Genomic DNA, 27,801 nt, shown 5'->3' on the forward strand with positions numbered 1-27,801 from the left:
AGTCTGAAACAAATTAGGTGGCCTTTGTATGTTCGATTTTAAACAGCTTAGTAATTAAGTACACACTAAATACCCAGACACACCAGCAACCTAGGAAAGAGGTTACAACTCTCAGCATGAGTCCAGTCTTCTATCTGAAATGGATTTATAGTTGACCCTTGAACAACACAGGTTTGAACTATGAGGGAGCAATTACACGTGGATTTTCTTCTGCTTTTGCCACCCCTGAGACACCAAGACTAACTCCTTCTCTTCTTCCTCCCTCCTCAGCCTACTTAAGGTGAAAATGATGAGGAAAAAGACCTTTATTATGATCCACTTCCATTTAATGAACAGTAAATATATTTTCTCTTCCTTATATATATTTTTCTTTTTTTGAGACAGGGTCTTGCTCTGTTGCCCAGGCTGGAGTGTAGTGGCGCAATCATGGCTCACTGCAACCTTGAACTCCTGGGCCCAAGTGATCCTCCCACCTCTACCTCCTGAGTAGCTGGGACCACTGGCACATGCCACTACACTCAGCTAATTTTAAAAATTATTTGTAGAGATGAGGTCTGGCTATGTTGCCAAGGCTAGAATACAGTGGCACATAGCTCACTGTAGCCTGAATCTCCTGAGCTCAAGCAATCTTTCTGTCTCAGCCTCCTGAGTAGCTAGGACTAAAGGCACATGTAGCCATGCCTGGCTAATTTTTAAACAATTTTTCTGTAGAGATAGGGTCTTGCTCTGTTGCCCAGGCTTGTCTCAAACTCCTGGCCTCAAGCAATCCTCCTACCTCGGCCTCCCAAAGTGCTAGGATTACAAATGTGAGACACTATGCCTGGCATGATTTTCTTAATAACACCTTCTTTTCTCTAGCTTGCTTTATTGTAAGAATACAGTATATAATACATATACAAAATACGTGTTAATCGACTGTATATGCTATCAGTAAGGCTTCTGGTCAACAGTAGGCTTTGAGTAGTTAGGTTTTGGGGAGTCAAGTTATACAGATTTTCAACTGCTTGGGGGTCAGCACTCCTAAGTCCTGTGTTATTCAAGGGTGGACTGTACTTGTAAAACAGTTCTGTATTTGGAGAACAGGGAAGATAAACATACAGGTGCCCACTGTAATCAACCGCAAATGACAGTGTGGAATTAGGCAAATGGGTGATTAAGAGGAGAGATATATGGAATAGACATGCTAATTTAAGAGATGATCTGGGACTAGTCTTTTGAAAACCAGAACACACTGGGAGGGGTTGTTTTTGGCATGGATCTGCTAATCTGAGCCCAGTTTGCATTAGACCTATGCCTGTGCTTGTGGACCTCAAACACGTGGTAATTTCAGTAGAATCCGGCTGTATTGGGATTGGTTTTAGGAGTCATTTAAGTCACAAAAATCCACAAATAGCTTGGAGACGTTTTCGAGGTTTTAGGCATAGTCCTCAAAGTTTCTGTAATTCAAAGGGGCCTCAGGACATTTCTGCTTTTTATGATGTATTTATGGAGGCAAGACACATCCTTAAACTGCCTACCAAGTATGTTATTAGTCTTTTCTCCTTTCATGTAAGCAATTTGAAAATTTCTATGTATCTTAGATTTCAATAAGAGCAATGAATAGGAAAATAGAAAATTAAATGTATTTCTTTTAAACATTTCCTTCTTTAAAATTAGCTTTACTGTCCTTCCAATGAAGCAAATTAAATGTATTTCTATGGTTCATCCTTCTGACAGAAAGTCCTATAGACACTGACAACTTTAAAGCAGTTACATCTAAGTTTAGAAAAGTGATAACAACTAATGTCACTCTCTCTCTAAACATGAGCTATGCATATTTATAAACCAGTCCTAAGGTTCAAATAAGTTGAAAGCTTTAGACATTGTTTGAATTGCTTGAGATTGGAGAGCAAAGGTTACTATTCCAAGAAGTGAAAAGAGACTTGAACATAGTGTTTGTTCACTTATGACTAAAGGTTTGAAATTCAAACTTCATCACAGAGCTAGGTTCCTTGGTTTTTGGCTTAGAAAATTCTGTCTTAGGATACTTGATGAAACTACAACAGCCAATGATAATGAATTTTATGATAGTGGTTTTAATTCATTTATTAGTTCCCAGATCCTTTTAGATGTAAAGAAAGGTATGAACATTTTGCCAGAGAAGATGTAAACATACAAAATTTTGCACACAATTTTGAGGAATTTGTTGATACCCTGAGCATAAAATGGGGACTTCTGAGAGTAAAAATATACTTTAAAAATCATTTGAGGTAAAAAAAAAAAAAAAAAATCACTTGATGTGTAAACTGGTACTGCTCTGGGCAAACCAGATGTATAACCACCTTACCTTTAGCTCACAGGGTTCTAGATTAAGATCTCTGAAGATCACTAGCCAGATATTTAACTTTTTCATAACAAAAGGCACTTTTAACAACAAGAGGAGTGTAATTTTTAACTGGTACTGACATGCATGAACAAGAACTGTACAAATTGCATTTTAACTAAAAAAATATTTACCTTCACTGCAAACTCCATGTTTGTAGCTTTATGTATACATCTCTTGCAAACAGAGTAGGAGCCAACTCCAATATCTTCTTTTACTTCATATCCATCAGTAAACTGAATACTGTTCCTGTGTAACTGCTACAAAAAATTATAAATTGGTGAAGAGTCCCATAATGCCTTTAGTGCATTTTATAATAGGGAAGTATGTTCCTCAGCATGCATTGTTGAAGCTCTACATATAAATGAATAAGAATAAAAATACATCTTTATAGTACTTATTCTTCTACAAACAAGTGATTTTGGAAGTGTTTACAATGAAATGTACAGCAAGAAATATGACTTTAAAAGCGGAGCTACTTGAAATGGAGCCTGTATCTTTGTCTGTGATTCAGCCTTATTCCACTCCCCAATTGGCTATAGGTTTTCAGGCACCTTTGCAAATGTGAAATTTGAAACCTATGGTATAGAAGGAAAGGATTTAGGAGGATTCAGAATTAGAATATCTGAATTCTTGTCTCAGATGCACCACTTACAGGCTATGTAACTTTGAGCCTGTATTTTCTCAGAGGGTAATGGTGAAGATTAAATAAAAATAATGTATTTGCAAGCAATACCTGTTACCGACATTTTGGACTTTCAGTAGCCACACCCTCCTTTCTTCATCCTGAAGTCATAGCCTTACACAACTTCTGCTAAAGAAGCTGGTCATGGGTTAGGGACTAATAACATACAGTAGATGATGAACAGCAACTTATTGATTCCATAAACAGGCTGAGGAAAGTTGTGTTGCCCTTGGCTATACTGATATGAGACATCCATGCCTATGAGCTTTGTGTATGTTAAAATTTGAATTCTGTAGAATATATATGTTTGTGGTTTCTATGTTAGGTACAGAATTTATAATTTAAAAACTTGCCATACATTCACGTGCTTGCATAGTAAATGGCACAGACTATTTCAACACGAGCTCTGCTTAGAAACCAGTGTTTTAATTGTTTTTCTACAAAATGGAAAACAGGATAACTCATGAAAAAACTTTAGAGCAAAAGCAACTTAAACATCAAGCAAATCCAAGTACAAATGATATCCTAAAAACAATCCAGTGCTTCAAAAGATATATCTAGTTCCCTTTGATTAGAAAGATGACTTAAGATTTGAGTTCATTTTTATTTCTTGTATCTTTCTAAGGCAAAGGTTGCCAAACTATGGCCAGTGAGCCAAATCTGATTCATTGCCCGTGTGTGTAAATAAAGTTTTATTGGCACACAGCCATGCCCACTTGTTTATGTATTGTCTGTGGCTGTTTTGAGATACATAGCAGAGTTGAGTAGTTGTGACAGAGCCCATATAGCCCACAAAGCCTCAAGTATTATCTAACACTTCACAGAGAAAGTCTGCCGACTCTTGTTCTAAGACATTGAAGAACCAGAAGACCTTAATTCATCATAGCTGACCTGAAGGAGGCAGAGGGTGAAACAAATTCAGCATGAAAAACATTTTTTAGGCACAGGAGAGGACATAGACAACATCGTCATGTTTATCTCAACTCTTTTAAAATTCTACTTTCTTTTTTTTTTTTTCTGAGACAGAGTCTAGCTCTGTTGCCCAGGCTGGAGTACAGTGGTGGATCTTGGCTCACTGCAACCTCTGCCTCTTGGATTCAAGCGATTCTCCTGCCTCGGCCTCCAGAGTAGCTGGGATTATAGGCATGCATCACCATGTCCAGCTAATTTTTGTATTTTTAGTAGGGACAGGGTTTCACTGTGTTGGACAGGCTGGTCTCGAACTCCTAACCTCGTGATCTGCCTGCCTCGGCCTCCCAAAGTGCTGGGATTACAAGCTTGAGCTACCGTGCCTGGCCTAAAACTCAAGTCACATAGGTATCTAGGATTTGGGTTCTTGCAACCTTTTCAATGACATATGAAAAAAATTGCTAAGAGTAAAGTTAATGATATAAAATGTATTTTATTTTATTTTTTGAGACAGTTTCAACTCTGTCACCCAGGCTGGAGTGCAGTGGTGCGACCTCCGCTTACTGCAACCTCTGCCTCCAAATCAAGTGATTCTTGTGCCTCAGCCTCCTGAATACCTGGAATTACAGGCACGCGCCACCATGCCCAACTCATTTTTGTATTTTTAGTAGAGATAGGGGTTTCACCATGTTGGCCAGGCTGGTCTTGAACTTCTGACCTCAAGTGATCCACCTGCCTCGGCCTCCCAAAGTGCTGGGATTACGGGTGTGAGCCACAGTGCCCGGTCTAAAATGTATTTTAAATTGCTCACTTGAAGTCAGTAGAAAAAAATCTATTCACAGAATGAACTATATCTTACAACATTCCAAATCTAAAATTATTTAGACATCCACTCACCTGAACAATTGAATGTACACCAACTGTCTGCATAGCCTGGCTTTCATCATCTGAGGTAATAGCAACAAAACTAAACCCCCGAAAAAGCTGATGTGCATTAGCACTAGGTGGAATGCCAGGTGAATCTGAAAAGAGTAAGACGTGACAAAGAAGATTCATTTGAAAGGAAATTGAGTGAAAAACTGTTGACACTACGACCTTTTTCACTTATTCTGGAATTCTACTTCTCAGGTACACAGTATATACCTCTTGCTTTCCGGGATACCTCTGAGGCACTGTATCTGATCTGTTCTGATTGTGTATTGCCATTACAACACCAACATCCTAGTCCCTCGGAGCCTAGAAAATAGCTAGTTCATTTGAAGAATATAATAAATCAATGAATTATAGGGTTAATGGTATTCAAAATTAATGCTGTCCCATTGAATTTCCTGAAATGATAGAAATTTTCTTTATCTTTACAGTCTAATATGATAGCCACTAGCTACATGCAGCTTCTCAACATTTGAAATGTGCCTAGTGTGACTGAGAAACTACATTTTAAATTTTAATTAATTTAAATTTAATTAGCCACATGTGGCTACTAGCTACCATATTAGAAACTGCAGCCCTCAATAATAACCTATTTGGGGGACAATGGGGGAGATACAAGGTTGATCTACAGCAAATTTGGGAGATTTGAAGATAGCATAGAGAGTTATCCAGGAAAATATTTTCTTTTTTTCCTTTTGAGACAGTCTTGCTCTGTCACCCAGGCTGGAGTGCAGTGGCACAATTTTGATGCACTGCAACCTCCACCTCCCAGGTTCAAGTGATTCTCGTGCCTTAGCCACCCAAGTAGCCGGGATTACAGGCACATGCCACCAAACCCAGTTAATTTTGGTATTTTTAGTAGAGACTGGGTTTCACTATGTTGGCCAGACTGGTCTCGAACTCCTGGCTTCAAGCGATCTGCTCGCCTCAGCCTCCCAAAGTGCTGGGATTACAGGTGTGAGCAACTACGCCCAGAGTCTGGAAAAGATTTTCTGACTGAACAAGAAAAAAATATATTTGTTGTCTTATATTTGGGTTTTCACACTTTCTCCTTACCTTTGGGAGTTTTTGCAGTAAACTCAGGATCAAAATAGAATGTATCTTCAGGCCTGCCCGTTGCAGGTTTAAATGGTGGATGAATTTCTCTTCTATACAGTTTCTAGAGGGAAAAAAAGAGACTTAGACATATTTTAATTTTAAAGAAATATTTCAAGCAAGTTTTCATTCTATACTTACATTCCAGTCTATTGTTGAGAAAAATGAATGTCTTTTAATTTCTTCAACTCCATCTGGTCCTGCACCTATCAAAAATGGATTCATTGGTAATTTTATTTCAAGGAGAAATATACATATTGCTCAGCCTTTGTTTTCAATACTTGTCTAATTAATTAATTTTGAGACAAGGACTTGCTCTGTCACCCAGGCTGGAGTGCAGTGGTGTGATCTCAGCTCACTGCAGCCTCAACCTCTCAGGCTCAAGTGATCCTCCTACCTCAACTTCCTGAGTAGCTCAGACTACAGGTGCATACCACCATGCCTGGCTAATTTTTGAATTTTTTGTAAAGATGAGGTTTTGCCATTTTGCCTAGGCTGGTCTTGAACTCCTGGACTCAAGTAATTCTCCTGCCTTGGTCTCCTAAAGTGCTGGGATTACAGGCATGAGCCCCCATGCCCAACCTTGTCTAAATAGTTAATAATTCCACCACAAAACAAATATCTACTCCCCCCGAAAAACAAACACCAACACACACACAACATAAACAAATTAGTTAAAATTTTTACCTAATCTGTTTGCAGGATTTCGCTTGAAAAGCATTCGCAAAAGACTCTGGGCTTCAGGACTCAAAAACTGTGGCATTCCAAGTTTGGCTCTAAATAATAAATCCACATAATATTTTACTTTTTGGAGGCATCTGTATTTTTATTTTTAAAAATTCTTAAACTTTTTGAGATACTTGTAGATTCACACTCAGTTGTAAGAAATAATACAGAGAGATGCCCTGTGCCCTTTACCCAGTTTCCCCCAATGGTAACATCTTACAAAACTACAGTACAATATCACATCCAGGATATTGACATGGAGACAATCCAATGATCTCATTCACATGGCACTGGTTTTATTTGCACTTATTTGTGTGTGTGTTTAGTTCTATGCCATTTTATTACATGTATGACTTCTGTATGAATATGTCACAGTTTGTTTATCCATTATCTGTTGAAGGACATTTGGGTTGTGCCCAGTTTCGGGCTAATATGAATAAAGCTACAGTGAACATTTATGTACAGGTTTTCATGTGAACACATAACTGAATTTTAGCGCATAAGCTAATGAGCTTTTTCACTTTTCAAAATTTTGCAAAGAGCACTGTGAAAGTAAGATCATTTGAATCCTAGTTCTGGCTGTTACCAAGAACTTTGTGACAGTGGGAAAGTCAATTATTCTGGGCCTGTTATCATTTCTTTATAAGCAAAGGGATTTGACTCTAGACCAATAGCTCCCAACATATAGCCTCGGAACTCCTCCTCAAAGGGAATTTAAGAAACCTAACATTTAAAGCTGCTAAGAGAACATGTGTTTCATATGCCACTTTTTCCTTTCTATTCCCTTTAACAGACCCTGAAGGGAAGGGGAACTGTGGGAAAGAGGATTGTGAAATATTGAAGATACACAGTCTAAAAACTGCTGGCCTAGATGAACCTGAAGGGCTGTTTCAGCTCTAATTTTAATTCTTTTTCCAAACCTACAAATTAAAGAAACCAATAATCCTGTAAGTATGACAATAATAATAGAGCTGGAGAAAATTCCTATTTCAGAAACAGATCCATTTATTATTCAGTGGGTTGTTACTGAGCTATTACGTGCCAGACACTGTTTAGTGCTGACGATACAGAGATAAAGACAGCCCATGAACCTCATGGTCCATGGTGAAGATGGATACAGGCAATGCTAGTACATTAAGAGACAAATGCAGAAGAACATATGCAAAGAGTGACAAGGGAACAGTAGGGAATATTTAATTTAACATGGGAGATTATGAAAGGTCTTGAATGCAATCTAAAGGCTAACAATTTATTCATTTGGCTAGTGTTTCCCCAAATTTTACTGAATAACATTAATCCCTCTAGATAGTTAGCAACTTGACTATCTCATGACCCAATGAGCTTGTAGAATGCTATTATATCCCCCTATTAGAGACACAAAATTAAAATACACTGCATATAAAAAGGCTGAGAAATCTAGAGCAAACAAATCAGTTTTTGTTTTTGTTTTTTTTTAAAGACAGAGTATCCAGGCTGGAGTGTAGTGGCACAATCTCGGCTCGCTGCAACCTCTGCCTGCTGGGATCAAGGGATTCTTGAGTCTCAGCCTCCCAAGTAGTTGGGATTACAGGTGTGTGCTACCACACCTGGCTGATTTTTTTTTTGTTGTTGTTGTAGAGATGGAGTTTTGCCATGTTGGCTAGGATGGTCTCGAACTCCTAGCCTCAAGTGATCCTCCCACCTCAGCCTCTCAAAGTGCTGGGATTATGGGCGAAATCAGTATTTTCTAAGTATTTATTTCCAGCACCTCTTTTTCAAAGAATATTTATTAACATCTTGTAGAATTAATACTCTCTTGGACAAATCTGGGGAAACACTATTGTATTAGGTAACAGGGATGCAGCAGAGGTCCTGAAACAGTGAACTAACATGACCAGACTTATTTTCAAGAAGGTAACTCCAAGGGTAGTAGAGAATAATTTGGAGTGGGAAGAGGTCATAACTGGTAGGCAATCAACTTAGGAATGTGGTCAGATAGTGTGGGTAATAGGTCACTGTTTTCTGAATACTTTCAGCAGTGTAATTCAGAGGAAAGGCTGGAACAGTGAAATAATTCTGAGATCGAATATGGAGAATACCTAATTATGCAAAAGAGAGAAGGAATAAAAAATGATTTCCAGGTTTCTGGTTTGGGAAAGAGGGTGCATGAAAATGCTGATAACTGGGAGTATAAGAAAAGAACAGCAAATAAAGATACCTTTAGTTCAAAGATGTGAAGTCATGCATGTAATATATTTTGGGAGGGCCAGGCAGGTGAGTAAATGGAAACACAGGTCTAATGCCTGGTAAATTCATGTAAGAAAGAGTGATTTGAGAGTAATTAAAATGTGGAGGGTAGTTATAGGAAAGACAAGTCAGTCAGGAAAGAGTGCAGAGGGGGAAGAAAAGCATATCATAGATGGATTCTGGGGGACAAGACCATTTACAAGGTAGTCAGAAAAAGAACAATTTGGGCATTAAAAATAACGAATGCAATTGGCTGAATCACACTGATTATTAAATCCAATTAGTTTATTATAGTAAAATAAGAAAAAGCAAAGTCAAAACACAAAAACTCAACTCACTGGATATTACCCCCACTAGGAAGGAACTAGGGCTCTGACATTAGAAACAATTAAGAAAATAATTAAGTATTTATTCTCTTTTTCTTGGATGAGCCTTAATTCAAGTAATTAAATCATCATAGTTGATGAGGGAAAGTTTGTTGAGAAAATACCAGCTAATAAATGAGGAAGGAATAATAATAATAGAAAATCACGGCCGGACATAGTGGCTCATGCCTGTAATCCCAACACTTTGGGAGGCGGAGGTGGGAGGATCACTTGAGCCCAGGAGTTTGAGACCAGCCTGGCAACATAGCAACATATCATCTGTACAAGAGATTAAAGAACTTGGCTGGGCGTGGTGGTGCACCTGTAGTCCTAGCTACTCGAGAGGCTGAGGCAGGAGGATCGTTTTAGCCCAGGAGTTTGACGTTGCAGTGAGCTGTGATCATGCCACTGCATTCAAGTCTGGGCAACAGAGCAAGATCTTGTTTCTAAACCACCCCCGCCCTTTTTTAAAAAAAAAAAAAAAGCAATTCATCACTTTTGAATTCCTTATAAAATAACTGTTCCAAGTAATCATTATTAATGGATAGAACCATTAGTTAAAAGCATGACAGGGAACTTTACAATGGAGGAATCAGCTGCACCCACTGGAGCCCATCACTTAAAGTGGGGGCAACAAGGTATTGTAAACCTCCTGATGTAATAAGGACCACACAGTATTAGCTGTGAAATAATCTTGCTAAAACAATTTAACCAAAAATAGGACAGAGGATCAAGTTAATAACACTAAGGGAATAAAAAAAGTTTCCATACTCTTAGGAAAAGACTAATTGTTATGTAACCATGGTAACAAGAGAACCACCAGAACTAGTTTTAAATCCTTTCAGTTGGTTTAAAATCCATTGAATTGATCAATGACAACTTGCCTAGTGAACACCTGCAAGGATGAGTAACTGCTTTTTGTCTCTGAAAATTAGCCAAACAGGAATGGACTCACTCCAATAAACACACCTGAGTGCCCACTGATCAACAACAGTCCCACCCAAATAATCACATTCTTACAGATAATGTCAACCCACTTATAGACCTGAAAATCTGCCAGTTCTTGAGCTCCACCCTTCCTCAAAACTCTATATAAGATTAGTGGTCTACTGTGTTTGGGGAGACTTTAGCCTTACCATAGGAAGGAATAAAATAAGTTTTATGCTTTATTTCAGATGTTGAGAGGGGGTCTCATTCTTTGACAAGATAAATCCAGAAAGCAGAGTTCCATAAAACAACTGACTTGGTTTCTACAAATAAACAGCAGGGGAAAAGCAGGGATAGATTGTTCTAGACTAACAGAAGTTTAAGAAGTACAACCAAATGGAAAGTGCAGACTTGATTTGGATCCAACTGTAAAGACACAGTTTTGAAGAAAATCTGAAAAAACTGGTTAAGGACTAATGATAACTAAGCATTATTGCTAGTTTTATGTGGATGTGTAAGAAAACATCCATATTTTTAACAAGGCAAACTGAATTAAGCAGATATGTCTGGAATACTTATAATACTTCAGTAAAGAAAAGAAAAAAAGAATAGATAAAGCGAAATGGCCAAATCTTGATAAATGTCGAATCTGGGTGACAGGTATATGTGTTCACTGAATTATTCTATTTTTGAGAATTCATTTTTGAAAATTTTTATAATTAAAAAAGGAAAAACAGGAAGAGAAGAAATCATGTAAAAGTGACCAAAAGGGGAATGGTTAGAGAGGTGGGAGAAGCAGATGAAAGTATGAAAAACTATGGAGGGAGGGAGTGGCCAACAGTGTCAAATACTCAGAGATGCCTTTCGTGAGTGTCCCATCTAATATGGCTACTGCTTTCTGCTCCTTCCCTCACACAGTAAAGGGTCACTATTACAAGTACAGATTTCTGATTTATTATCCTTATATCTCCTATTACTACCTGAAATTGTTTAGATATTAATTCCTTGTCTCCCCCACTAAAATATAAGTTCTGAAGTCCACCAAAGACCTTTTCAGTCTTGTTAATACTACGTCTCAAGTATGAGTAGCAAGAACTGAAACCTCTGTTAAATGAATTGTGTGAATGAATGGTACAGAGTCATCCTTTTGACAACTTGCCCCTGGTTTTAGCAACTAGAAGACCACTGATAGCCACAGGGAGAGCAGTTTCAGCAGAGTGGTGGGGATGAATGACAAATAGGCTGTGAAATAAAAAAAGCCAAAAAAGTAGTAACAGAAAGCACAGACTACTTCTTAAAGAGGCTTTGTGTTGAAAGGATGCAGGAAGATGGTACACTAACTTGAAAGGAAGGCCAAGTCAAAGAAGGATTTAGTTCTTCAACACGAGAGTGTTTGTTCGCTGAAAGGGAGGGATCAAAGTAGATGAAGTGATAAAGGTTTAGTGATGAAAGTTCAGTGAACATTCATTTATGTAGCACATCTTTTTAGACCTTTTTAATTGTGTAGAATAATATAAAATACCCCAAAAAACCCCGAACAAAAACACCCAAAGTACATAGCTCAATTATTTGCCACAAACTGAACAGTCACCTGGCCAAGAAACATAACACTGCCAGAACCTCTCATCCAATGTAACCACTTTCCTTATTTTGCCTCAGGCTTTTAGCCATCTAAATATGAACCCTAAAAACTATGCTTTAGTTTTGCCTGCTCTGTAAACTTTACAAATATAATCATATAGTACTTTTTCTTTTGTGTCTGAACTTCCTTAGCTCCACATTCTTGTGAGATTTATCTAAGCTGTTGCATGTAACTGTGGTTTGTTCATTTTCTTTGTTGTATGGCATACTACACCCATGGGCCAAGGCTTCAGCCTGTTTTTGAATGGCTCTCAGGAATTGTTTTATATTTTACAGGGTTGGAAAAAAAATACAAAGAATATGTGACAGACGCTGTGTGTGGCCCACAGAACCTAAAATACATATAGTAAATACAACTCCTATTGTATTCGACTGTATGAATATACCATCATTTATTAATTCACTCTTTTGTTAATAAGGTTTCCACTTTTTGGCTATTACAAATAATGTTGCTATGAACAACTTTGTACTTGTTTTTTGATGTGTGAGTAACTAGATTCTTTTAACATGGGTCCATGTCTAGGAGTGGGGCTAATTGGATAAGGATATACATATATTTGTCTTTAGAAGATAAGGACAAAAACTGCTTTCCAAAGTGGTTATATGAGTATTGATATTCCTTCCAGCTATGTATAAAAGTTGCCACTGCTTCACATCCCACCATTTTGAACTGTCAGTCTTTTTATTTTTATTTATTTTTATTTTCAAAATTTTTGAATAGGGCAGCAGTCTGGGCCACAAATGGTTCAGAATGCTCCTTTCAATCTTTTTAATTTTAGCCATTCTGGTGAGTAGGCAGTGATATTTCCTTGTGATTTTAATTTGCATTTTCTGATTAACGAGGTTGAGTATCTTTTCTTTTTTTTTTTTTTTTTTTTTTTGAGACGGAGTCTTGCTCTGTCGCCCAGCCCAGGCTGGAGTGCAGTGGCGCGATCTCGGCTCACTGCAAGCTCCGCCTCCCGGGTTCACGCCATTCTCCTGCCTCAGCCTCCCGAGTAGCTGGGACTACAGGCGCCCACAACCGCGCCCGGCTAATTTTTTTTTTTTATATTTTTAGTAGAGATGGGGTTTCACCGTGGTCTCGATCTCCTGACCTTGTGATCCGCCCGCCTCGGCCTCCCAAAGTGCTGGGATTACAGGCGTGAGCCACTGTGCCCGGCCTGAGTATCTTTTCATAAGTTTTTTGGCCATTGAATATTATCTTCTGTCAGATCCCTAAGTCTCTTGCCCATGTTTTTATTGGGTTGGCTTTTTCTTATTGATTGGGGTTCTAAATAGAATGGCAATGATTTTTATGTACGGTGGAAGGTAGGAATTCTAAAAAATTTTTTTAAAGCAAATTTTTTTTTGAGACACAGTCTTGCTCTATTACCCAGGCTGGAGGGCAGTGGCATGATCATGGCTCACTGCACTCTTGACCTCCTTGGCTTAAGCGAGTCTCCCACCTCAGCCTCCCAAGTAGCTAGGACTACAGGTGTGCACTACCACGCCTGGATAAATTTTATATTCTTGAACTCATGGCCTCAAGTGATCCACCTCAGCCTCCCAAAGTGCTCGGATTACAGGTGTGAGCCACCACTTCCTGCCTATTTTTTATACAAATATTTAACTTTTCCAGCATGATTTATTAAGAAAAGGCTATTCTTTCCCTACTGCTCTGAAATTCCCAATGGTTGCAAATTAAGTGTCCACATATATAGATATGTTTCTGGGCTCTTTATTCTATTGCACAGATCTACTTTCCACACTTGTTTCAATGCCGTATTAATTACTGTTATAATAAGACTTAATACCTGGTAAAGCAAGTCTTCCTATCTTGGTCTTCAAGAGTATTTTAGCTATTCTTGGTCTTTTGTATTATCATATTAGAATCAGTTTATCAAGATCCACATTAAAAATTGTTAGGATTTTAATTTTATTTGCATTGAAACTATAGTTTTGTCATCCATTATAATAGCCACTAGTCACATACGGCTACTGAGAACCTGAAATGTGCCAATCCACATTTTGCAAGTGTAAAATACACTGAATTTCAAATGAGTATGAAAAAAACTGGTTGTAAACAAATATCTCAATCATATTTTAACATTGGTTACATGCTGAAATAACATCTTGGGTACACTGGGTTAAATAAAATATTACAATTAACTTTCTTTTTACTTTTTTATTTTTTGAGACAGAGTTTCACTCATCACCCAGGCTGGAGTGCAGTGGTGGTGATCTTGACTCACTGCAACCTCCGCCTCCCGGGTTCAAGTGATTCTCCTGCCTCAGCCTCCCAAGTAGCTGGGATTACAGGTGTGTGCCACCACGCCCAGCTAATTTTTTTATTTTTAGTAGAGACAGGGTTTTGCCATGTTGGCCAGGCTGGTCTTGAACTCCTGACCTCAGGTGATCCACCCACCTCGGCCTCCCAAAGTGCTGGGATTACAGGCGTGAGCCACCACAACCTGTCTCTTTTTACTTTTTTAAATGTAGCTACTAGAAAACTTAAAATTATGTATGTGGTTCGCATTATATTTCTTTTCTTTTTTTTTTTTTTTTTTTTGAGACAGGGTCTCGCTCTTCACTCTGTTGCTCAGGTTAGAGTGTAGTGGTGTGATCAGGGCTCACTGCAGCCTTGACCTCCCAGGCTCAAGTGATCCTCTCACCTCAGTCTCCCAAGTGGCTGGGACTACTGGCACGTGCCACCACATCTGGCTAATTTTTAAATTTTTATTTTTGTAGCGATAGGGTTTTGCCATGTTGTCCAAGCTGGTGTCAAACTCCTGGGCTCAAGCAATCTGCCCACCTTGGCATCCCAAAGTGCTGGGATTACAGGCATGAGCCACCATGCCTGGCTGGTCCACATTATATTTCTAGTGGATAACACTGATCTATAGAACTGTTATCTTTGCAACACTGGGTCTGTCATAACATAAACACAGTATATCCTTTCAAGTTATTTTGGTCTTTTAAAATTTCTTTAAATAAAATTTTCTGGTTTTTTCAACAGAGGTCTTACATAACTTCTGCTAGATTTATCATTAGGTATCTGAGAATTTTTACATTGTTGTAAACAGTAACCTCTTTGAAAATTCCATTTTTTTTTTTTTTTTTTGAGATGGAATTTCACTCTTGTTGCCCAGGCTGGAGTGTAGTGGCACGATCTTGGCTCACTGCAACCTCCGCCTCCCGGGTTCAAGTGATTCTCCTGCTGCAGCCTCCCGACTAGTTGGGATTACAGGCGCCTGCCACCATGCCCGGCTAATTTTTTGTATTTTTAGTAGAGACAGGGTTTCGCCATGTTGGCCACGCTGGTCTCAAACTCCGGACCTCAGGTGATCTGCCCGCCTCGGCCTGCCAAAGTGCTGGGATTACAGGCGTAAGCCACTTTGCCCGGATAAAAATTCCATTTTCTTTTGCTAGTATAGAGACACAGAATAGATTTTTGTTTATTTACCTTGTATCCAGTAACTTTGCTAAACTCTTATTAATTCCAAGAATTTATATGATCACTGGATTTTCCTTTCTTTTTTGAGACAGGGTTTTGCTCTGTCACCCAGGCTGGGGTGCAGTGGAACCATCTCAGTCCACTGCAGCCTCAACCTCCTGGGCTCAAATGATCCTCCTGTCTTAGTCCCCATCCCCCACCCCCCAAAGTAGCTGGGAATACAGGTGCTTACCACCATGCCTGGCTAATTTTTGCATTTTTTTGTAGAGACAGGGTTTTGCTATGTTGTGCAGGTTGATGACTGGATCTTCTATGGATACAGTCATGTTATCTAAATAATGATAATTTTATTTCTTCTTTTAAACCTTATACTTTACTTTTTTGCTTGACTTACCATATTGGCTAGGACTTCCAGGACAATGTGGACAGAAGTGAAATAATGGGCATCCTTGTCATATTACAAATCTCAAAAGTAAAGCTTTCAGTATTTCACTATTAACATGAAGATAATATGAGTACTCTAAATCTATGCAGTCTGTTCATATTCAAACCATGTAATATTGATGAATTTCTTAGTTATTTCTTATACTACAGCCAACACTCTAAAATCTCATTTTTTTTAGTGTGAAACATTTATTTTATTTTACTTTTTTTGAGATAGAGTCTCGCTCTGTTGCCCAGGATGGAGTGCAGTGGTGTGATATCAGCTCACTGCAACCTCCACCTCCCGGGTTCAAGGGATTCTCCCGCCTCAGTCTCCCGAGTAGCTGAGACTACAGGTGTGCACTACCACGCCCGGCTAAGGTTTGTATTTTTAGTAGAGATGGGATTTCACCATGTTGGCCAGGCTGGTCTCGAACTCCTGATCTCAAGTGATCCATCTGCCTCGCCCTCCCAAAGTGCCGGGATTGCACGCATGAGCCACGGCGCCCAGCCTGAAGCATTTATTTTAAAATCTCATCAAAATATCTATATTACGGGAGTACTTACTTAAGAATCATAGTCATTGTTTCTTTTCGATCTTTTCCTTGGAAAGGTAGTGTACCAGTAAGCATTTCAAACTACAGAAAGGCAAAACAATCAGAAGTATTAGTCAATAAATATAAAATCTCAAGGTCAGAAGGCAAAAAAAGCATCATCTTAATTATATTCAAATATTTTAAAATTGCTATGTAATAAGTGTTTTCTATTTCTACCATATTTGTTACTGAAGTTCTTGATAATTCCTAAAACAACTGAGCTATACGGTTTTTTTTTTTTATGGAAATCAATCACATTTTTATTTTTGAGACAGGGCCTGGCTCTGTAGCCCAGGCTGGAGTGCAGTGGTGCAATCTCAGCTCACTGCAGTTTCTATCTCCTGGGCTCAAGCAATTCTCCCACCTCAGCTTCCCGAATAGCTGGGACTACAAGCCTGTGCCACCATGACTGGCTAATTTTGTACATATTTTTTTGTAGAAACGAGGTCTCAGTATGTTGCCCAGGTTGGTCTTGAACTCTTGGACTCAAGGGATCCTCCCCCTCCAGCCTCTCAAAGTGCTGGGATTACAGGCATGGGCCACCATGCTCAGCTTCAACAATCACATTTCAAATGGCAATTTTAAAGTGTAGATATGTGAACAATTTGATAAATATGCCAATTTCATATGAACTTACATTTTATTTTTTTTTGAGACACAGTCTCACTCTGTCACCCAGGTTGGAGTGCAGTGGCACGATCCTGGCTCACTGCAATCTCCGTCTCCTGGGTTCAAGTGATTCTCCTGCCTCAGCCTCCCAAGTAGCTGGGATTACAGGTGTGTGCCATCATGCCTGGCTAATTTTTTGTAGTTGTAGTAGAGATGGGGTTTCACCACGTTGTCCAGGCTGGTTTTACAGGCATGAGTCACCACGCCCAGCCTAATTTTTGTATTTTTAGTAGAAACGGGGTTTTACCATGTTGGCCAGGGTGGTTTCGAACTCCAGAGTTTAAGTGATCTGTCTGCCTTGGCCTCCCAAAGTGCTGGGATTATAGGCGTGAGCCACCGCGCCTGGCAGAACTTATTTTATTTTTTTTGAGACGGTGTCTTGCTCTGTTGCCCAGGCTGGAGTGCAGTGGCATGATCTTGGCTCACTGCAACCTCTGCCTCCCAGGTTCTAGCAATTCTCCAGTCTCAGTCTCCTGTGTGGCTGGGATTACAGGCGTATGCCATCCTGCTTGGCTAATTTTTGTATTTTTAGTGGAGATGGGGTTTTGCCATGTTGGCCAAACTGGTCTTGAACTCCTGACATCAGGTGATCCACCCGCCTCAGCCTCCCAAAGTGCTAGGATTACAGGTGTGAGCCACTGCACCCAACCAAACGAACTTATTTTAAGGGTCACTTACTAACAGATTTCTGGACCAGTTTCTCCAAAAGAGTAAATACCATTAATGCTTTAGATTGTTACTATTAGCAGGAAATCTATGGTAATATATATATATTTTTTGCCTTTTCAAATTAGGACGAGATAGAAGCAGCTAATAGATTTCACAGTCCTTCTATACTGCATATAATAATTTTTCTTGGTTACTTATTACATATGGTATAAAATAAAGAAAATAAAAACACCAGTTTCTTTAATATTCACTGCTAATCCTCACTTAACAAACAACCTCCTTCCTCCCAAAAAAAACCCAAATTCAAACCTTACCATTAACACACCAAAAGACCACCAGTCAGCACTCTGAGTATGACCTCGACGATTAACTACTTCTGGAGCCATATACTCCACAGTTCCACAAAAAGAATATGCCTTCTTCTCATGGTCAATAGACTCTTTACTTAGGCCAAAATCTGCCAAAACAAATATAAATATCCTACATAAATTTGCACATGTAAATTTTAAACTTTGAGTTCTGACATTAATCATTTAAATTTTCTAATACAAGTTTTTTTCTGTTTTTGTTTTTTTGAGATGGAGTCTCTGTCGCCCAGGCTGGAGTACAGTGGTGCCATCTTGGCTCACTGCAACCTCTGCCTCCTGGGTTCAAGTGATGCTCCTGCCTCAGCCTCCCAAGTAACTGGGATTATAGGCGTGCACCACCACGCCCAACTCATTTTTTTGTGTTTTTAATAGAAATGGGGTTTCACCATGTTGGCCAGGCTAGTCTTGAATTCCCGACCTCAAGTGATCCACCTGCCTCAGCCTCCCAGAATGCTGAGATTACAGGGGTGAGCCACCACGCCTGGCTCTAATACAAGTTTTTAATTTTAATACAGTGTATTACTCAATATTTGTACCTCAATCAACCTTAAAGGAAAGTATATATTGTAGGAGAAAATATTTTAATAAAATGAGGATTTTTTTTTTTACCTGTTAACTTGATGTGACCTTCTTCATCAAGAAGTATGCTGAAAAAAACAAAGAAAATCTTTTAGGAACACTAAACAGAGATTTATAGAAGCTAAGACTGAAATTACATCCTTAAGCATCAGATCACCATATTTATTCTAAAATATTGAGTTAGACTGTGAATAAGATGGCAAAGGCAAAGGAGGAACAAATTATTTTTTGGACACACATTTATAACAAATCCCAAAGGCAATGCCATAAACTTGTATTAATATGCCAGGGGTACTTGAAAATTATTAGGAAAAGAATCAAATCACCTGTACTCTTCCCAGCTGCTCTTTCTAATGCCTTTCTGCAGACGTAGTTTGACTAAATCCCCTAGTGCCTGCATTAATAGACAGAGGGTCCACACATTTAATTCAAAAGCATCAGACGTGTCATTCTCTTGGTTATTTTATTTTGCCTTTTTTTCCTTTTTGTGGAGAATAGGGTCTCACTACGTTGCCCAGGCAGGTCCTGAACTGCTGGGCTCAAGCTATCCTCTTGCTTCTGCCTCCCTAAGTCCTGGGATTATTCCCTAAGGTGTGAGCCATTGCGTGCCCAGCTGTCTTGGTCATTTTAAAGGTATCTGACTCAATCATTATTTCCTTATTATTATTTTTTTTCCTGACACGACCTTTACACAATCTTCTTCTCCCTCCCCATACTCCTTGTTTTTCATTGATCCCTCCCTTCACTATACATATTCTACAGGTTTTCTCTCTTCCCCAAAAACTGTGAGCTCCTAGAAGGTTTGACCTTATTCATCTTTATAGCTCAGTGTCTGGCAGTGTACAGTACAAATAAGAAATGCTGAATGAATAAGGCCTGTTTGCAAAGGGCCTACAGGGCATTCCAAATAGTTTGGGCTTCTTCTCAAGGACAAGGGAGACCATAAAAGGTGTACATTCATGGAGGGTAGAGAAATTTACAGAGAAAATAAAGTGCATTTAGTGAACTCACTGGATGATAATAAAGAACAACTAGAGAATGACACTCACATTTCTGGCTTGAGCAGATACTTGAGTGGAGAGTAATGCTATTAATCAAGGAGCTACAGAAAGGAGAGAGTACTAAGCTGTAAGCCAATAATTGTGTTAAGTTGGTGCAGAAGTAATTAAAAGTAATGGCAAAAACCGCAATTGCTTTTGCACCAACCTAATATTTCTAGATAGGTATGGGGTCAAGCAATAAACTGTTTCACTTATATTTAAAGCTATCCCACAATATAGGCATTTCCTTACTTTTAACTAAAAAATGTGCAAGTCAAATTTTGTTACAAAATTTTACTATAACAAAAATATTACCAACCTTTCTATTTCATAAATGCAAACATAATTACAACAAAGTTTACCACTGAAGGTAATTCAGTAGGGACATATTTTTCAAGTTTCTTTCATCACAAGCACTTGTTATGAAAAATATTAGTATTGATTATGCTTAATTATGAAGAGATCAACACATTTAGAGAATATAAAGGGCATTATTAGGTACTATAGAAATCATCCTCCCTTCTAATGAATACACGAAAAACAGTTCTAAAAACAAAACAAACTTCAAGTCATTCTTGGTAATTCTGAAAGAAAAAAGGATAATATGGCTGAAAGGGCATTAGTTGTGCCTTCTATAGCAAATGCATTCTTTTAAGATAACCATGCTTATAGTGTATCTTTGAAAGAAAAAGTCAACTGTATCACTCTCAATAAACAACATTCCTTTTCAATGGTTACTAATTATTTTTAGTCATATTTATTATAACAGAGTTCTAGTTTAAAAGAATCTGAAAAACCCTTAACAGTTCATAAAATATTTGGCCTAAAAATTTAAATTCCTCCCAAGTTCTGTATGATGGTATTTACTTGTATGATTTACCAAGTAAGTGTTATTTCGAATTAATAGCATCATCTAGACATGTATGTTTAAGATCTTAATATAAGCAATCTTCTCTACATCTGATCTTATTAAAGCCTTGAGACAAGGCTCATACTTTAATATAACTTTATGACCAATGCCAATACAATGGTCTATGGTAAATATATTCAATTAAATAGTATAAAACACATTTTTATGAATGTTTAATCTTATGTTTATAGTAATTTTTCTAAGGACTATATGCTTGAATATTCATTCTCACCAATAATTATATTTTGTGTCACAATAGTTATAAGTTGGGAAAATAATCAGGAAAACTCAGCAGTTATTTGGGGAATAAAAACAAAACCATATGAAACTTATCCAAAAACAATAAAAAACAAACATAAAATATAAAAGTATAACAATTTCTAAATGATCACTTAGAAGAGTTCCAGATGAGCATTTCCCCTCTTCCGGTGTTAATATAGAATTTACATTTCATACTAACTTTTTTCTTTTTTATTATGCTTTAGGTTCTAGGATACATGTGCAGAACGTGCAGGTTTGTTACATAGGTATACACATGCCATGGTGGTTTGCTGTACCCATTAACCCATAATTTACATTAGGTATTTCTCCTAATGCTATCCCTCTCCTAGACCCCAGCTCCTGACAGGCCCCAGTGTGTGATGTTCCCCTCCCTGTGTACATGCGTTCTCATTGTTCAACTCCCACTTATGAGAACATGCAGTATTTGGTTTTCTGTTCCTATGTTAGTTTGCTGAGAATGATGGTTTCCAGCTTCATCCATGTCCCTGCAAAGGACATGAATTCAGCCTTTTTTATGGCTGCATAGTATTCCATGGTGTATATGTGCCACATTTTCTTTATCCAGTCTAGCATTGATGGGCATTTGGGTTGGTTCCAAGTCTTTGCTATTGTGAATAGCGCTGCAATAAACATGCATGTGCATGCGTCTTTATAGTAGAATGATTTATAATCATTGGGGTATATACCCAGTAATGGGACTCCTGGGTCAAATGGTATTTCTGGTTGTAGATCCTTGAGGAATCGCCACACTGTTTTCCACAATGACTGAACTAATTAACACTCCCACTAACAGTGTAAAAGCGTTACTATTTCTCCACATCCTCTCCAGCATCTGTTGTTTCCTGACTTTTTAATGATTGCCATTCTAAGTGGTATGAGATGGTATCTCATTGTGGTTTTGATTTGCATTTCTCTAATGACCAGGGATGATGAGCTTTTTTTTCATATGTTTGTTGGCCACATAAACGTCTTTTGAGAAGTGTCTGTTCATATCCGTAATATTCAAAATTCTTGATAAATATGATGGTTGTACAACTCTGTGAATATACTAAAAATCAATGAATTATACACTTTTCATTTTTTGAGACTGAGTTTCACTCTTGTCACCCAGGTTGGAGTGCAGTGGCACCATCTCAGCTCACTGCAACCTCCACCTCCTGGATTCAAGCGATTCTCCTGTCTCAGTCTCTCGAGTAGCTGAGATTACAGGTGTGCGCCTCCATGCCCGGCTAATTTTTGTATTTTTAATAGAGATGGGGTTTCACCGTGTTGGCCAGGCTGGTCTCAAACTCCTGACCTCAAGTGATCCACCTACCTCGGCCTCCCGAAGGGCTGGGATTACAGGCATGAGCCACTGCATCCAGGCAATGATTTGTTTAACATATGAATTACAACTCAATAAAGCTGTTTAAAAATATTCCTGGTAGAGCAAGGCTTGTGCTTATATGCTTATAAAAGGCGGGGGGGGGGGGGACCCTTTCTTACTCAGTGGTAAACATTAACAAATTAAAACAGAAGTGTGTACAATTTAAATAATATCCGCTTCTTGATGACTGTTACTATCAAACCTGTGGGAAATTTGCTCAATCTCACACTTAAAATTTGAAATTACATGGAGAAGAAAATTTTCGATAAATGGTATTTGGGGGAAAGAAAGGGTTAGCTCTATACCAACCCTCCTACCAAAAAGTTTCTAAAAAATGGAGTTAAAAGAAAAAAAAAGAAACTATAAAATTAGAAGGAAAATATCTGATCACAGAACTCGGGAAAGCCTAAGAATGAAAGTCAGAATAAATCACAAAAGAAGACTGGTAGATCTGCCTGAAGAAAAAAAATGCATAAATTAAACAACATAAAGTTAAAATGGAAAGACTAGAAAAAATGTAATTTTTTTTTTTTTTGAGACAGGGTCTCACTCTGTTGCCTAGGCTGGAGGTGCAACGGAGCGATCTTGGCTCACTGCAGCCTCAATGCGCCAGGCTCAAGCAATCCGCCTGCCTCAGCCTCCCGAGTAGTCGGGACTACAGGCGTGTGCCACCATGCCCAGCTAGCAGTTTGTAGAGACGGGGTTTTGCCATGTTGCCCACACTGGTCTCCAACTCCTGGGCTTATGCAATTCAGCCTCCCAGAAGTGCTTGGATTACAGGTGTGAGCCACCATGCCAGGCCAAAAATAACATTCCAAAAGAAAAATGAACAAAGGCCATGAGCAGAAAATTCACACAAAAATACAAATTGCCAATGAATGTAGATTTCAACCTCATTAAAAATTAAAAAATGGGCCGGCTGTGGTGGCTCATGCCTGTAATCCCAATACTTTGGGAGGCTGAGGCAGGTGGATCATCTGAGGTTAGGAGTTCGAGACCAGCCTGGCCAACATGGTGAAACCCTGTTTCTACTAAAAATACAAAAATTAGCTGGGTGTGTTGGCAGGCACCTGTAATCCCAGCTACTCGGGAGGTTAACACAGGAGAACTGCTTGAATCTGGGAGGTGGAGATTGCAGTGAGCTGAGATTGCACCACTGCACTTCAGCCTGGGCAACAAGAGCAAAACTTCATCTTAAAAAAAAAAAAAAAAAAAATCAAAGAATGCACACGAAAACAGTATTTTTTAATTAAATGAGATTTTTAAAGTATGAAACTACAGTGTTAGCAGAGATGTGAAGCACAGGCACGCTAGGGTAATACTGTGGAGTTTCATGAAGTCACTTGATTTTTTTATAATCTCCTAAACAATTATATTACATTGTATTCAACTTAGTAGCATGATTCCTTACTTTTCTGGTTTTAAGTCTCTATAAATTATTCCCAGGCTATGTAGATGGTCTAAAGCAAGTGCAAGTTCAGCCAAGTAGAATTTGACATCTTCTTCTGTGAACATCACCTAGAATAAAACAATAATTTTTCTAAATTTATTTTCTTTTTGTGTCTGTAATTTTTAAAGTTCCACTCTAGAGTTTAAATATCCTAAAAATTTTATAAATATGATAATTATACATAGCTTTGTTTACAATTTACTCATGAAAGAAATTTGCAAAATTATCTAATCAGTCAACCAATCACTTACTAAATACTAACTATACACTATGGGAGAAATAATTTTACATTTTGTTGTTAAGTAACAAGTATATTCAGGTTGTGCCACTGTTGTCCCATGACAGTAACATTTTAGAAATGAAAAGTGATCTTTAAAATGCACACTTCATTTCCAGTACTAATTGTTTAAGGATAACTTGTTGATACATTATTGCTTCTGGAAAAAACTATAAAAGAAGCAGAGTTAAGACAAAGACTGTTTGTCAATTTAAAGTCCTGCTTTCAGAATAAATTCAAAAGGTAGGAAAAGAACTCTTTTTGGGTCTGATTCTTCAAGAATCTTGTGCCACTAGAGAAAATACAGTAAGCATAATACTGAAATATAACAAAGCTTTAGTTCAAACAGGATGCATATAAATAGATTAAAAATAGAGATTAATTATATACCTCTTTGGATAAGCGTGTAAACAAATCTCCTCCCCTGAGAAAATCCAAAATAAGATACAACTTCCCTTCAGTTTGAAAAGCTGAATGAAGAAATGAAAATTTTCATTTAGTTCACCGTAATGTTTTTAGGCTTACATTAGGTCATTCACAAATGAATATTTTAGCAAATTAATTATATCAAATGTCCAAACTTACTTTTACTTAGAAGAAAACCACTGATTTATCTTAGTTTCCATGTGGAAATGTTAAATACAGTGCTTCTTATTATAGAATCACTAGATTTTCAACAGGCAAGTCACTCAGGAATACACCAGTTCTAAACCCATGATACATAAGAAAAACTCCTAACAAAAAACGACTTACTTAACTACGAAATAACATACAAAAACCATGCCACTAGCTACAGAAAAAAATGTGGGTTGGTTAGGTTTAATCATACATAGTAAGAATCATCACACCTTTACCCACTGAGAAAAAGCATATGGCTTTGGGGAAAAGAACTGCAGTGACAATGGTTTTAGGATGTTCACATTAGGGATCTCTTTGGCCTTTGGGGTTGGCTAACACATATAGGCTATAAAAGGCTAGCATATTATTATTCATTATTATTACAATAAAAAAGCAATAATTATCATTACCTGTTCCTATGGCTACCACTCAGAAACTAACTTTATAATATTTTTTAAAAACATAAGCTAAACACAATAAAAGCTTCTAAAATTTGTCTAAGAAATAATGGTTTAATTTTCATGACTTTTTACTATAAAAGATCTGCTAACCACATACAAATATATATATATATTTATATTAGTTTATCTGAATGTCCTCAGGGATTCTGCGGGATGAGGTGAAGGGATGATGTGGGAGATGGTTCATACTTACCATAATGCAACTTGACAATAAAAGGATGATTAACCTCTACCAAGATATCACGTTCCATTTTTGTCCGAACTCGGTCTCGAACTATAAAAGATTGTATGTATGCTACATTGTAATATCTTTCAAAGATAATCTTCAAAACAAATTCTTTTTGGTGCCCATGTTAAATAAAATTTTGCTTATGTGTACTAAAACGTGAATGTTTTGTCATTCTTGAATTTACAAAATAAATAATGATATCTTTTACTACATTACATAACCAAAGGAAGTAGTGTATATTTATAAAATCCATGCTTTTAAGTTGGAAAAAATACAGAGAAAATATTAGGTATTGGCTTTAACATCAAATGCACAAGTATTTTAATCACAGCTGTGACAAATGACAAAAAAGCATGCGACTTTTAAAAAACAAGGCATCCTAATAGTAAAACATAAAAAACAAATAGGTTTCAACATTCCATCAGTCCTATCAATCAAACTCAACAAACAGTCATTAAGCATACCTAAAATGGGGCAGACATGGGGTAAAGGACAGTTATATCCAAAGAGGTCTATTTTGAGGGAAGAAGAAAGGAAGCAAGAGGGAGAGAGAGAGAACATACTGTGGTACAGCCGAAAGAGCAAACGTTTTTTGGAGTTTAGACAGAAAGATATGAATTCAGATCTGTGCAATCTTTTTTTTGACAAAAACTTAAGCATCACAAGATCTGTACAATCACAAGCAAGATACTTATTTAAATTATTTGAGACTCAGTTACCTTTCGGCTATACAATGGGGATAACACTACTGTAGCTTTGAGGAGCATGTGACCATTTGAGATAAGGTATGTACCTAGAGCCTGGTATGTATGAGATATTCAATTAAATGGTAGCTATTGTTATTATATCCAAAGTAGCACCATGAATATGATTAAGGGATAAAATAATTTACTACCAGCAATGAGTACTGCAGGATTCAGAGAAGGGCAAGATCCGTCTTACTTGCATAGGAAGGCTAGAAGAAAGATGTAGGGTCAGGGCACAAGCTTTAAGACTTTTGGAGGGGATATTTAGATGGGCAGGAAGGATAGGCCCTAGAAAACAAGAGTCTAAGCACGGAGTACCCAGTGCAAGCAAAGACATGAAGGCATGAATGATGAACAAGAAGGAATCAAATGAGATTTACTACTGTGCCAAGGTGAAATGGGGAGGATCCAGATTGACAAGTTGGAATGCCAAGATGAATTTACATTTGACCCTGTGAGCAAAGCTTTTATTCAGCAACCAAATATTTCCTGAGCAAAGTGTATGTGCAATGCACTAGGGATATACATACAAATAAGATAATCTTCAAGAAGCTCATGATCCAGTGGGAAGGACAGACAAGTAAATAAATGATTATAATACATTCTAAGTACTCTGAATGGTTATATGAAACATTAAAATAGAACGAATAGGAGACTCTCTGGTGGAGGGAGAAAGTTGAGTTGGTTTTATTTTCAGCTTAGGGTGAATGCAGATATTTAAAATATAGAAATAAGATCTCTGGGGAAAATAAACAAAGCAGCTAAAAAATGCCCTATTTTTTCCATTCTACCAGTTTTCTATCCCCAACTGGGAGATTTTCATGCCACTGACTGAAAATGGGCAAATCAGAAATAGGAATCAATTGCTCTTGATGTCTATGCAGCTCTTTTAACTGACCTGTCCAGTTAGTATATCAAATTCAATAGCAATCTCTGATTTCACTACCTTGCCCTATTGATACAACTCTGGTGTCTTCCTTGTTATATCTGATATGCCCTCTTTTTTTTGAGATAGGGTATCACCGTCGCCCAGGCTGGACTGCAGTGGTGCGACCTCAGCTTACTGCAACCTCCCCCTCCTGGTTCAAGCGATTCTCCTGCCTCAGCCTCCCGAGTAGCTGAGATTACAGGCTTGCGCTACCATACCCGGCTAATTTTTGTATTTGTAATAGAGACGGGGTTTCACCATGTTGGCCAGGCTGGTCTCAAACTCCTGACCTCAGGTGATCCACCTGCCTTGGCCTCCCAAAGTGCTGGGATTATAGGCATGGGCCACCATGCCCAGCCTGATATGCCCTTTGTACTTTGTATGTGAGTGAAGTTTATCACCAATACCTGCTGATATTTCTAGTTCTAGTCTAGCTTAAATCTATCCTTTTCTCATTATTATCACACAATTTTGGATTAGTTCCTATCACCTTAAAGGTGGATTCCAAAGTCCTACATCTTTCAGTAAGTATACAAGGCATATCACTTAAAAATACCTCCTCTGCTCAGTAAGCAGCAAAAATATCCATCGATACATGCACTGTATATCCCTCTTATTTTACCACAATGAAAAGAACAATTATTTGGGAGTCAAGAACTACAGTTTAGTGGCTATACTAATAACTAGATGAACTCATAACTACCTTGGTCAAATAATTTCATTTCTCTGGATTTCCTGTTTCCTCCTCTATAAAATAAAGGATTGGAACCAACATGATTTTCTTGTGAGATAGTTTTCTCTTCAACATTTCCTTATATGTAACATTGATGAGACCTTGTTTAACTGAAAATGAGCAGTGAGAGTCCTTCACTAAAGAATTCCTTCATTTTG

The 27,801-nt window shown here is 37.9% G+C and overlaps 1 protein-coding gene across 18 annotated transcripts in view; it reads right to left on the reverse strand.

Annotated features, from left to right (window-relative positions):
- RPS6KA3 (ribosomal protein S6 kinase A3) overlaps window positions 1-27,801 on the reverse strand; it is a 116,651-nt gene that overhangs the window by 20,276 nt on the left and 68,574 nt on the right. For 11 of the 18 annotated variants that reach the window (XM_005593147.3, XM_045383535.3, XM_015443451.4 and 8 more), the window contains 11 exons: window positions 25,201-25,281; window positions 24,319-24,398; window positions 23,613-23,719; window positions 18,634-18,671; window positions 17,971-18,113; window positions 16,290-16,360; window positions 6,669-6,757; window positions 6,123-6,187; window positions 5,943-6,045; window positions 4,854-4,978; window positions 2,497-2,622 (listed from right to left, as the gene is read on the reverse strand). In XM_005593147.3, the coding sequence (XP_005593204.1) occupies window positions 2,497-2,622; window positions 4,854-4,978; window positions 5,943-6,045; window positions 6,123-6,187; window positions 6,669-6,757; window positions 16,290-16,360; window positions 17,971-18,113; window positions 18,634-18,671; window positions 23,613-23,719; window positions 24,319-24,398; window positions 25,201-25,281 (1,028 nt within the window). The remainder of the gene's footprint in view (window positions 1-2,496; window positions 2,623-4,853; window positions 4,979-5,942; window positions 6,046-6,122; window positions 6,188-6,668; window positions 6,758-16,289; window positions 16,361-17,970; window positions 18,114-18,633; window positions 18,672-23,612; window positions 23,720-24,318; window positions 24,399-25,200; window positions 25,282-27,801) is intronic. The other 7 variants (XM_074029036.1, XM_074029041.1, XM_074029039.1 and 4 more) reach the window with 1 other exon arrangement.

Source organism: Macaca fascicularis, chromosome X, assembly GCF_037993035.2.
Source record: "Macaca fascicularis isolate 582-1 chromosome X, T2T-MFA8v1.1".
Classification (NCBI taxonomy): Eukaryota; Metazoa; Chordata; class Mammalia; order Primates; family Cercopithecidae; genus Macaca; species Macaca fascicularis.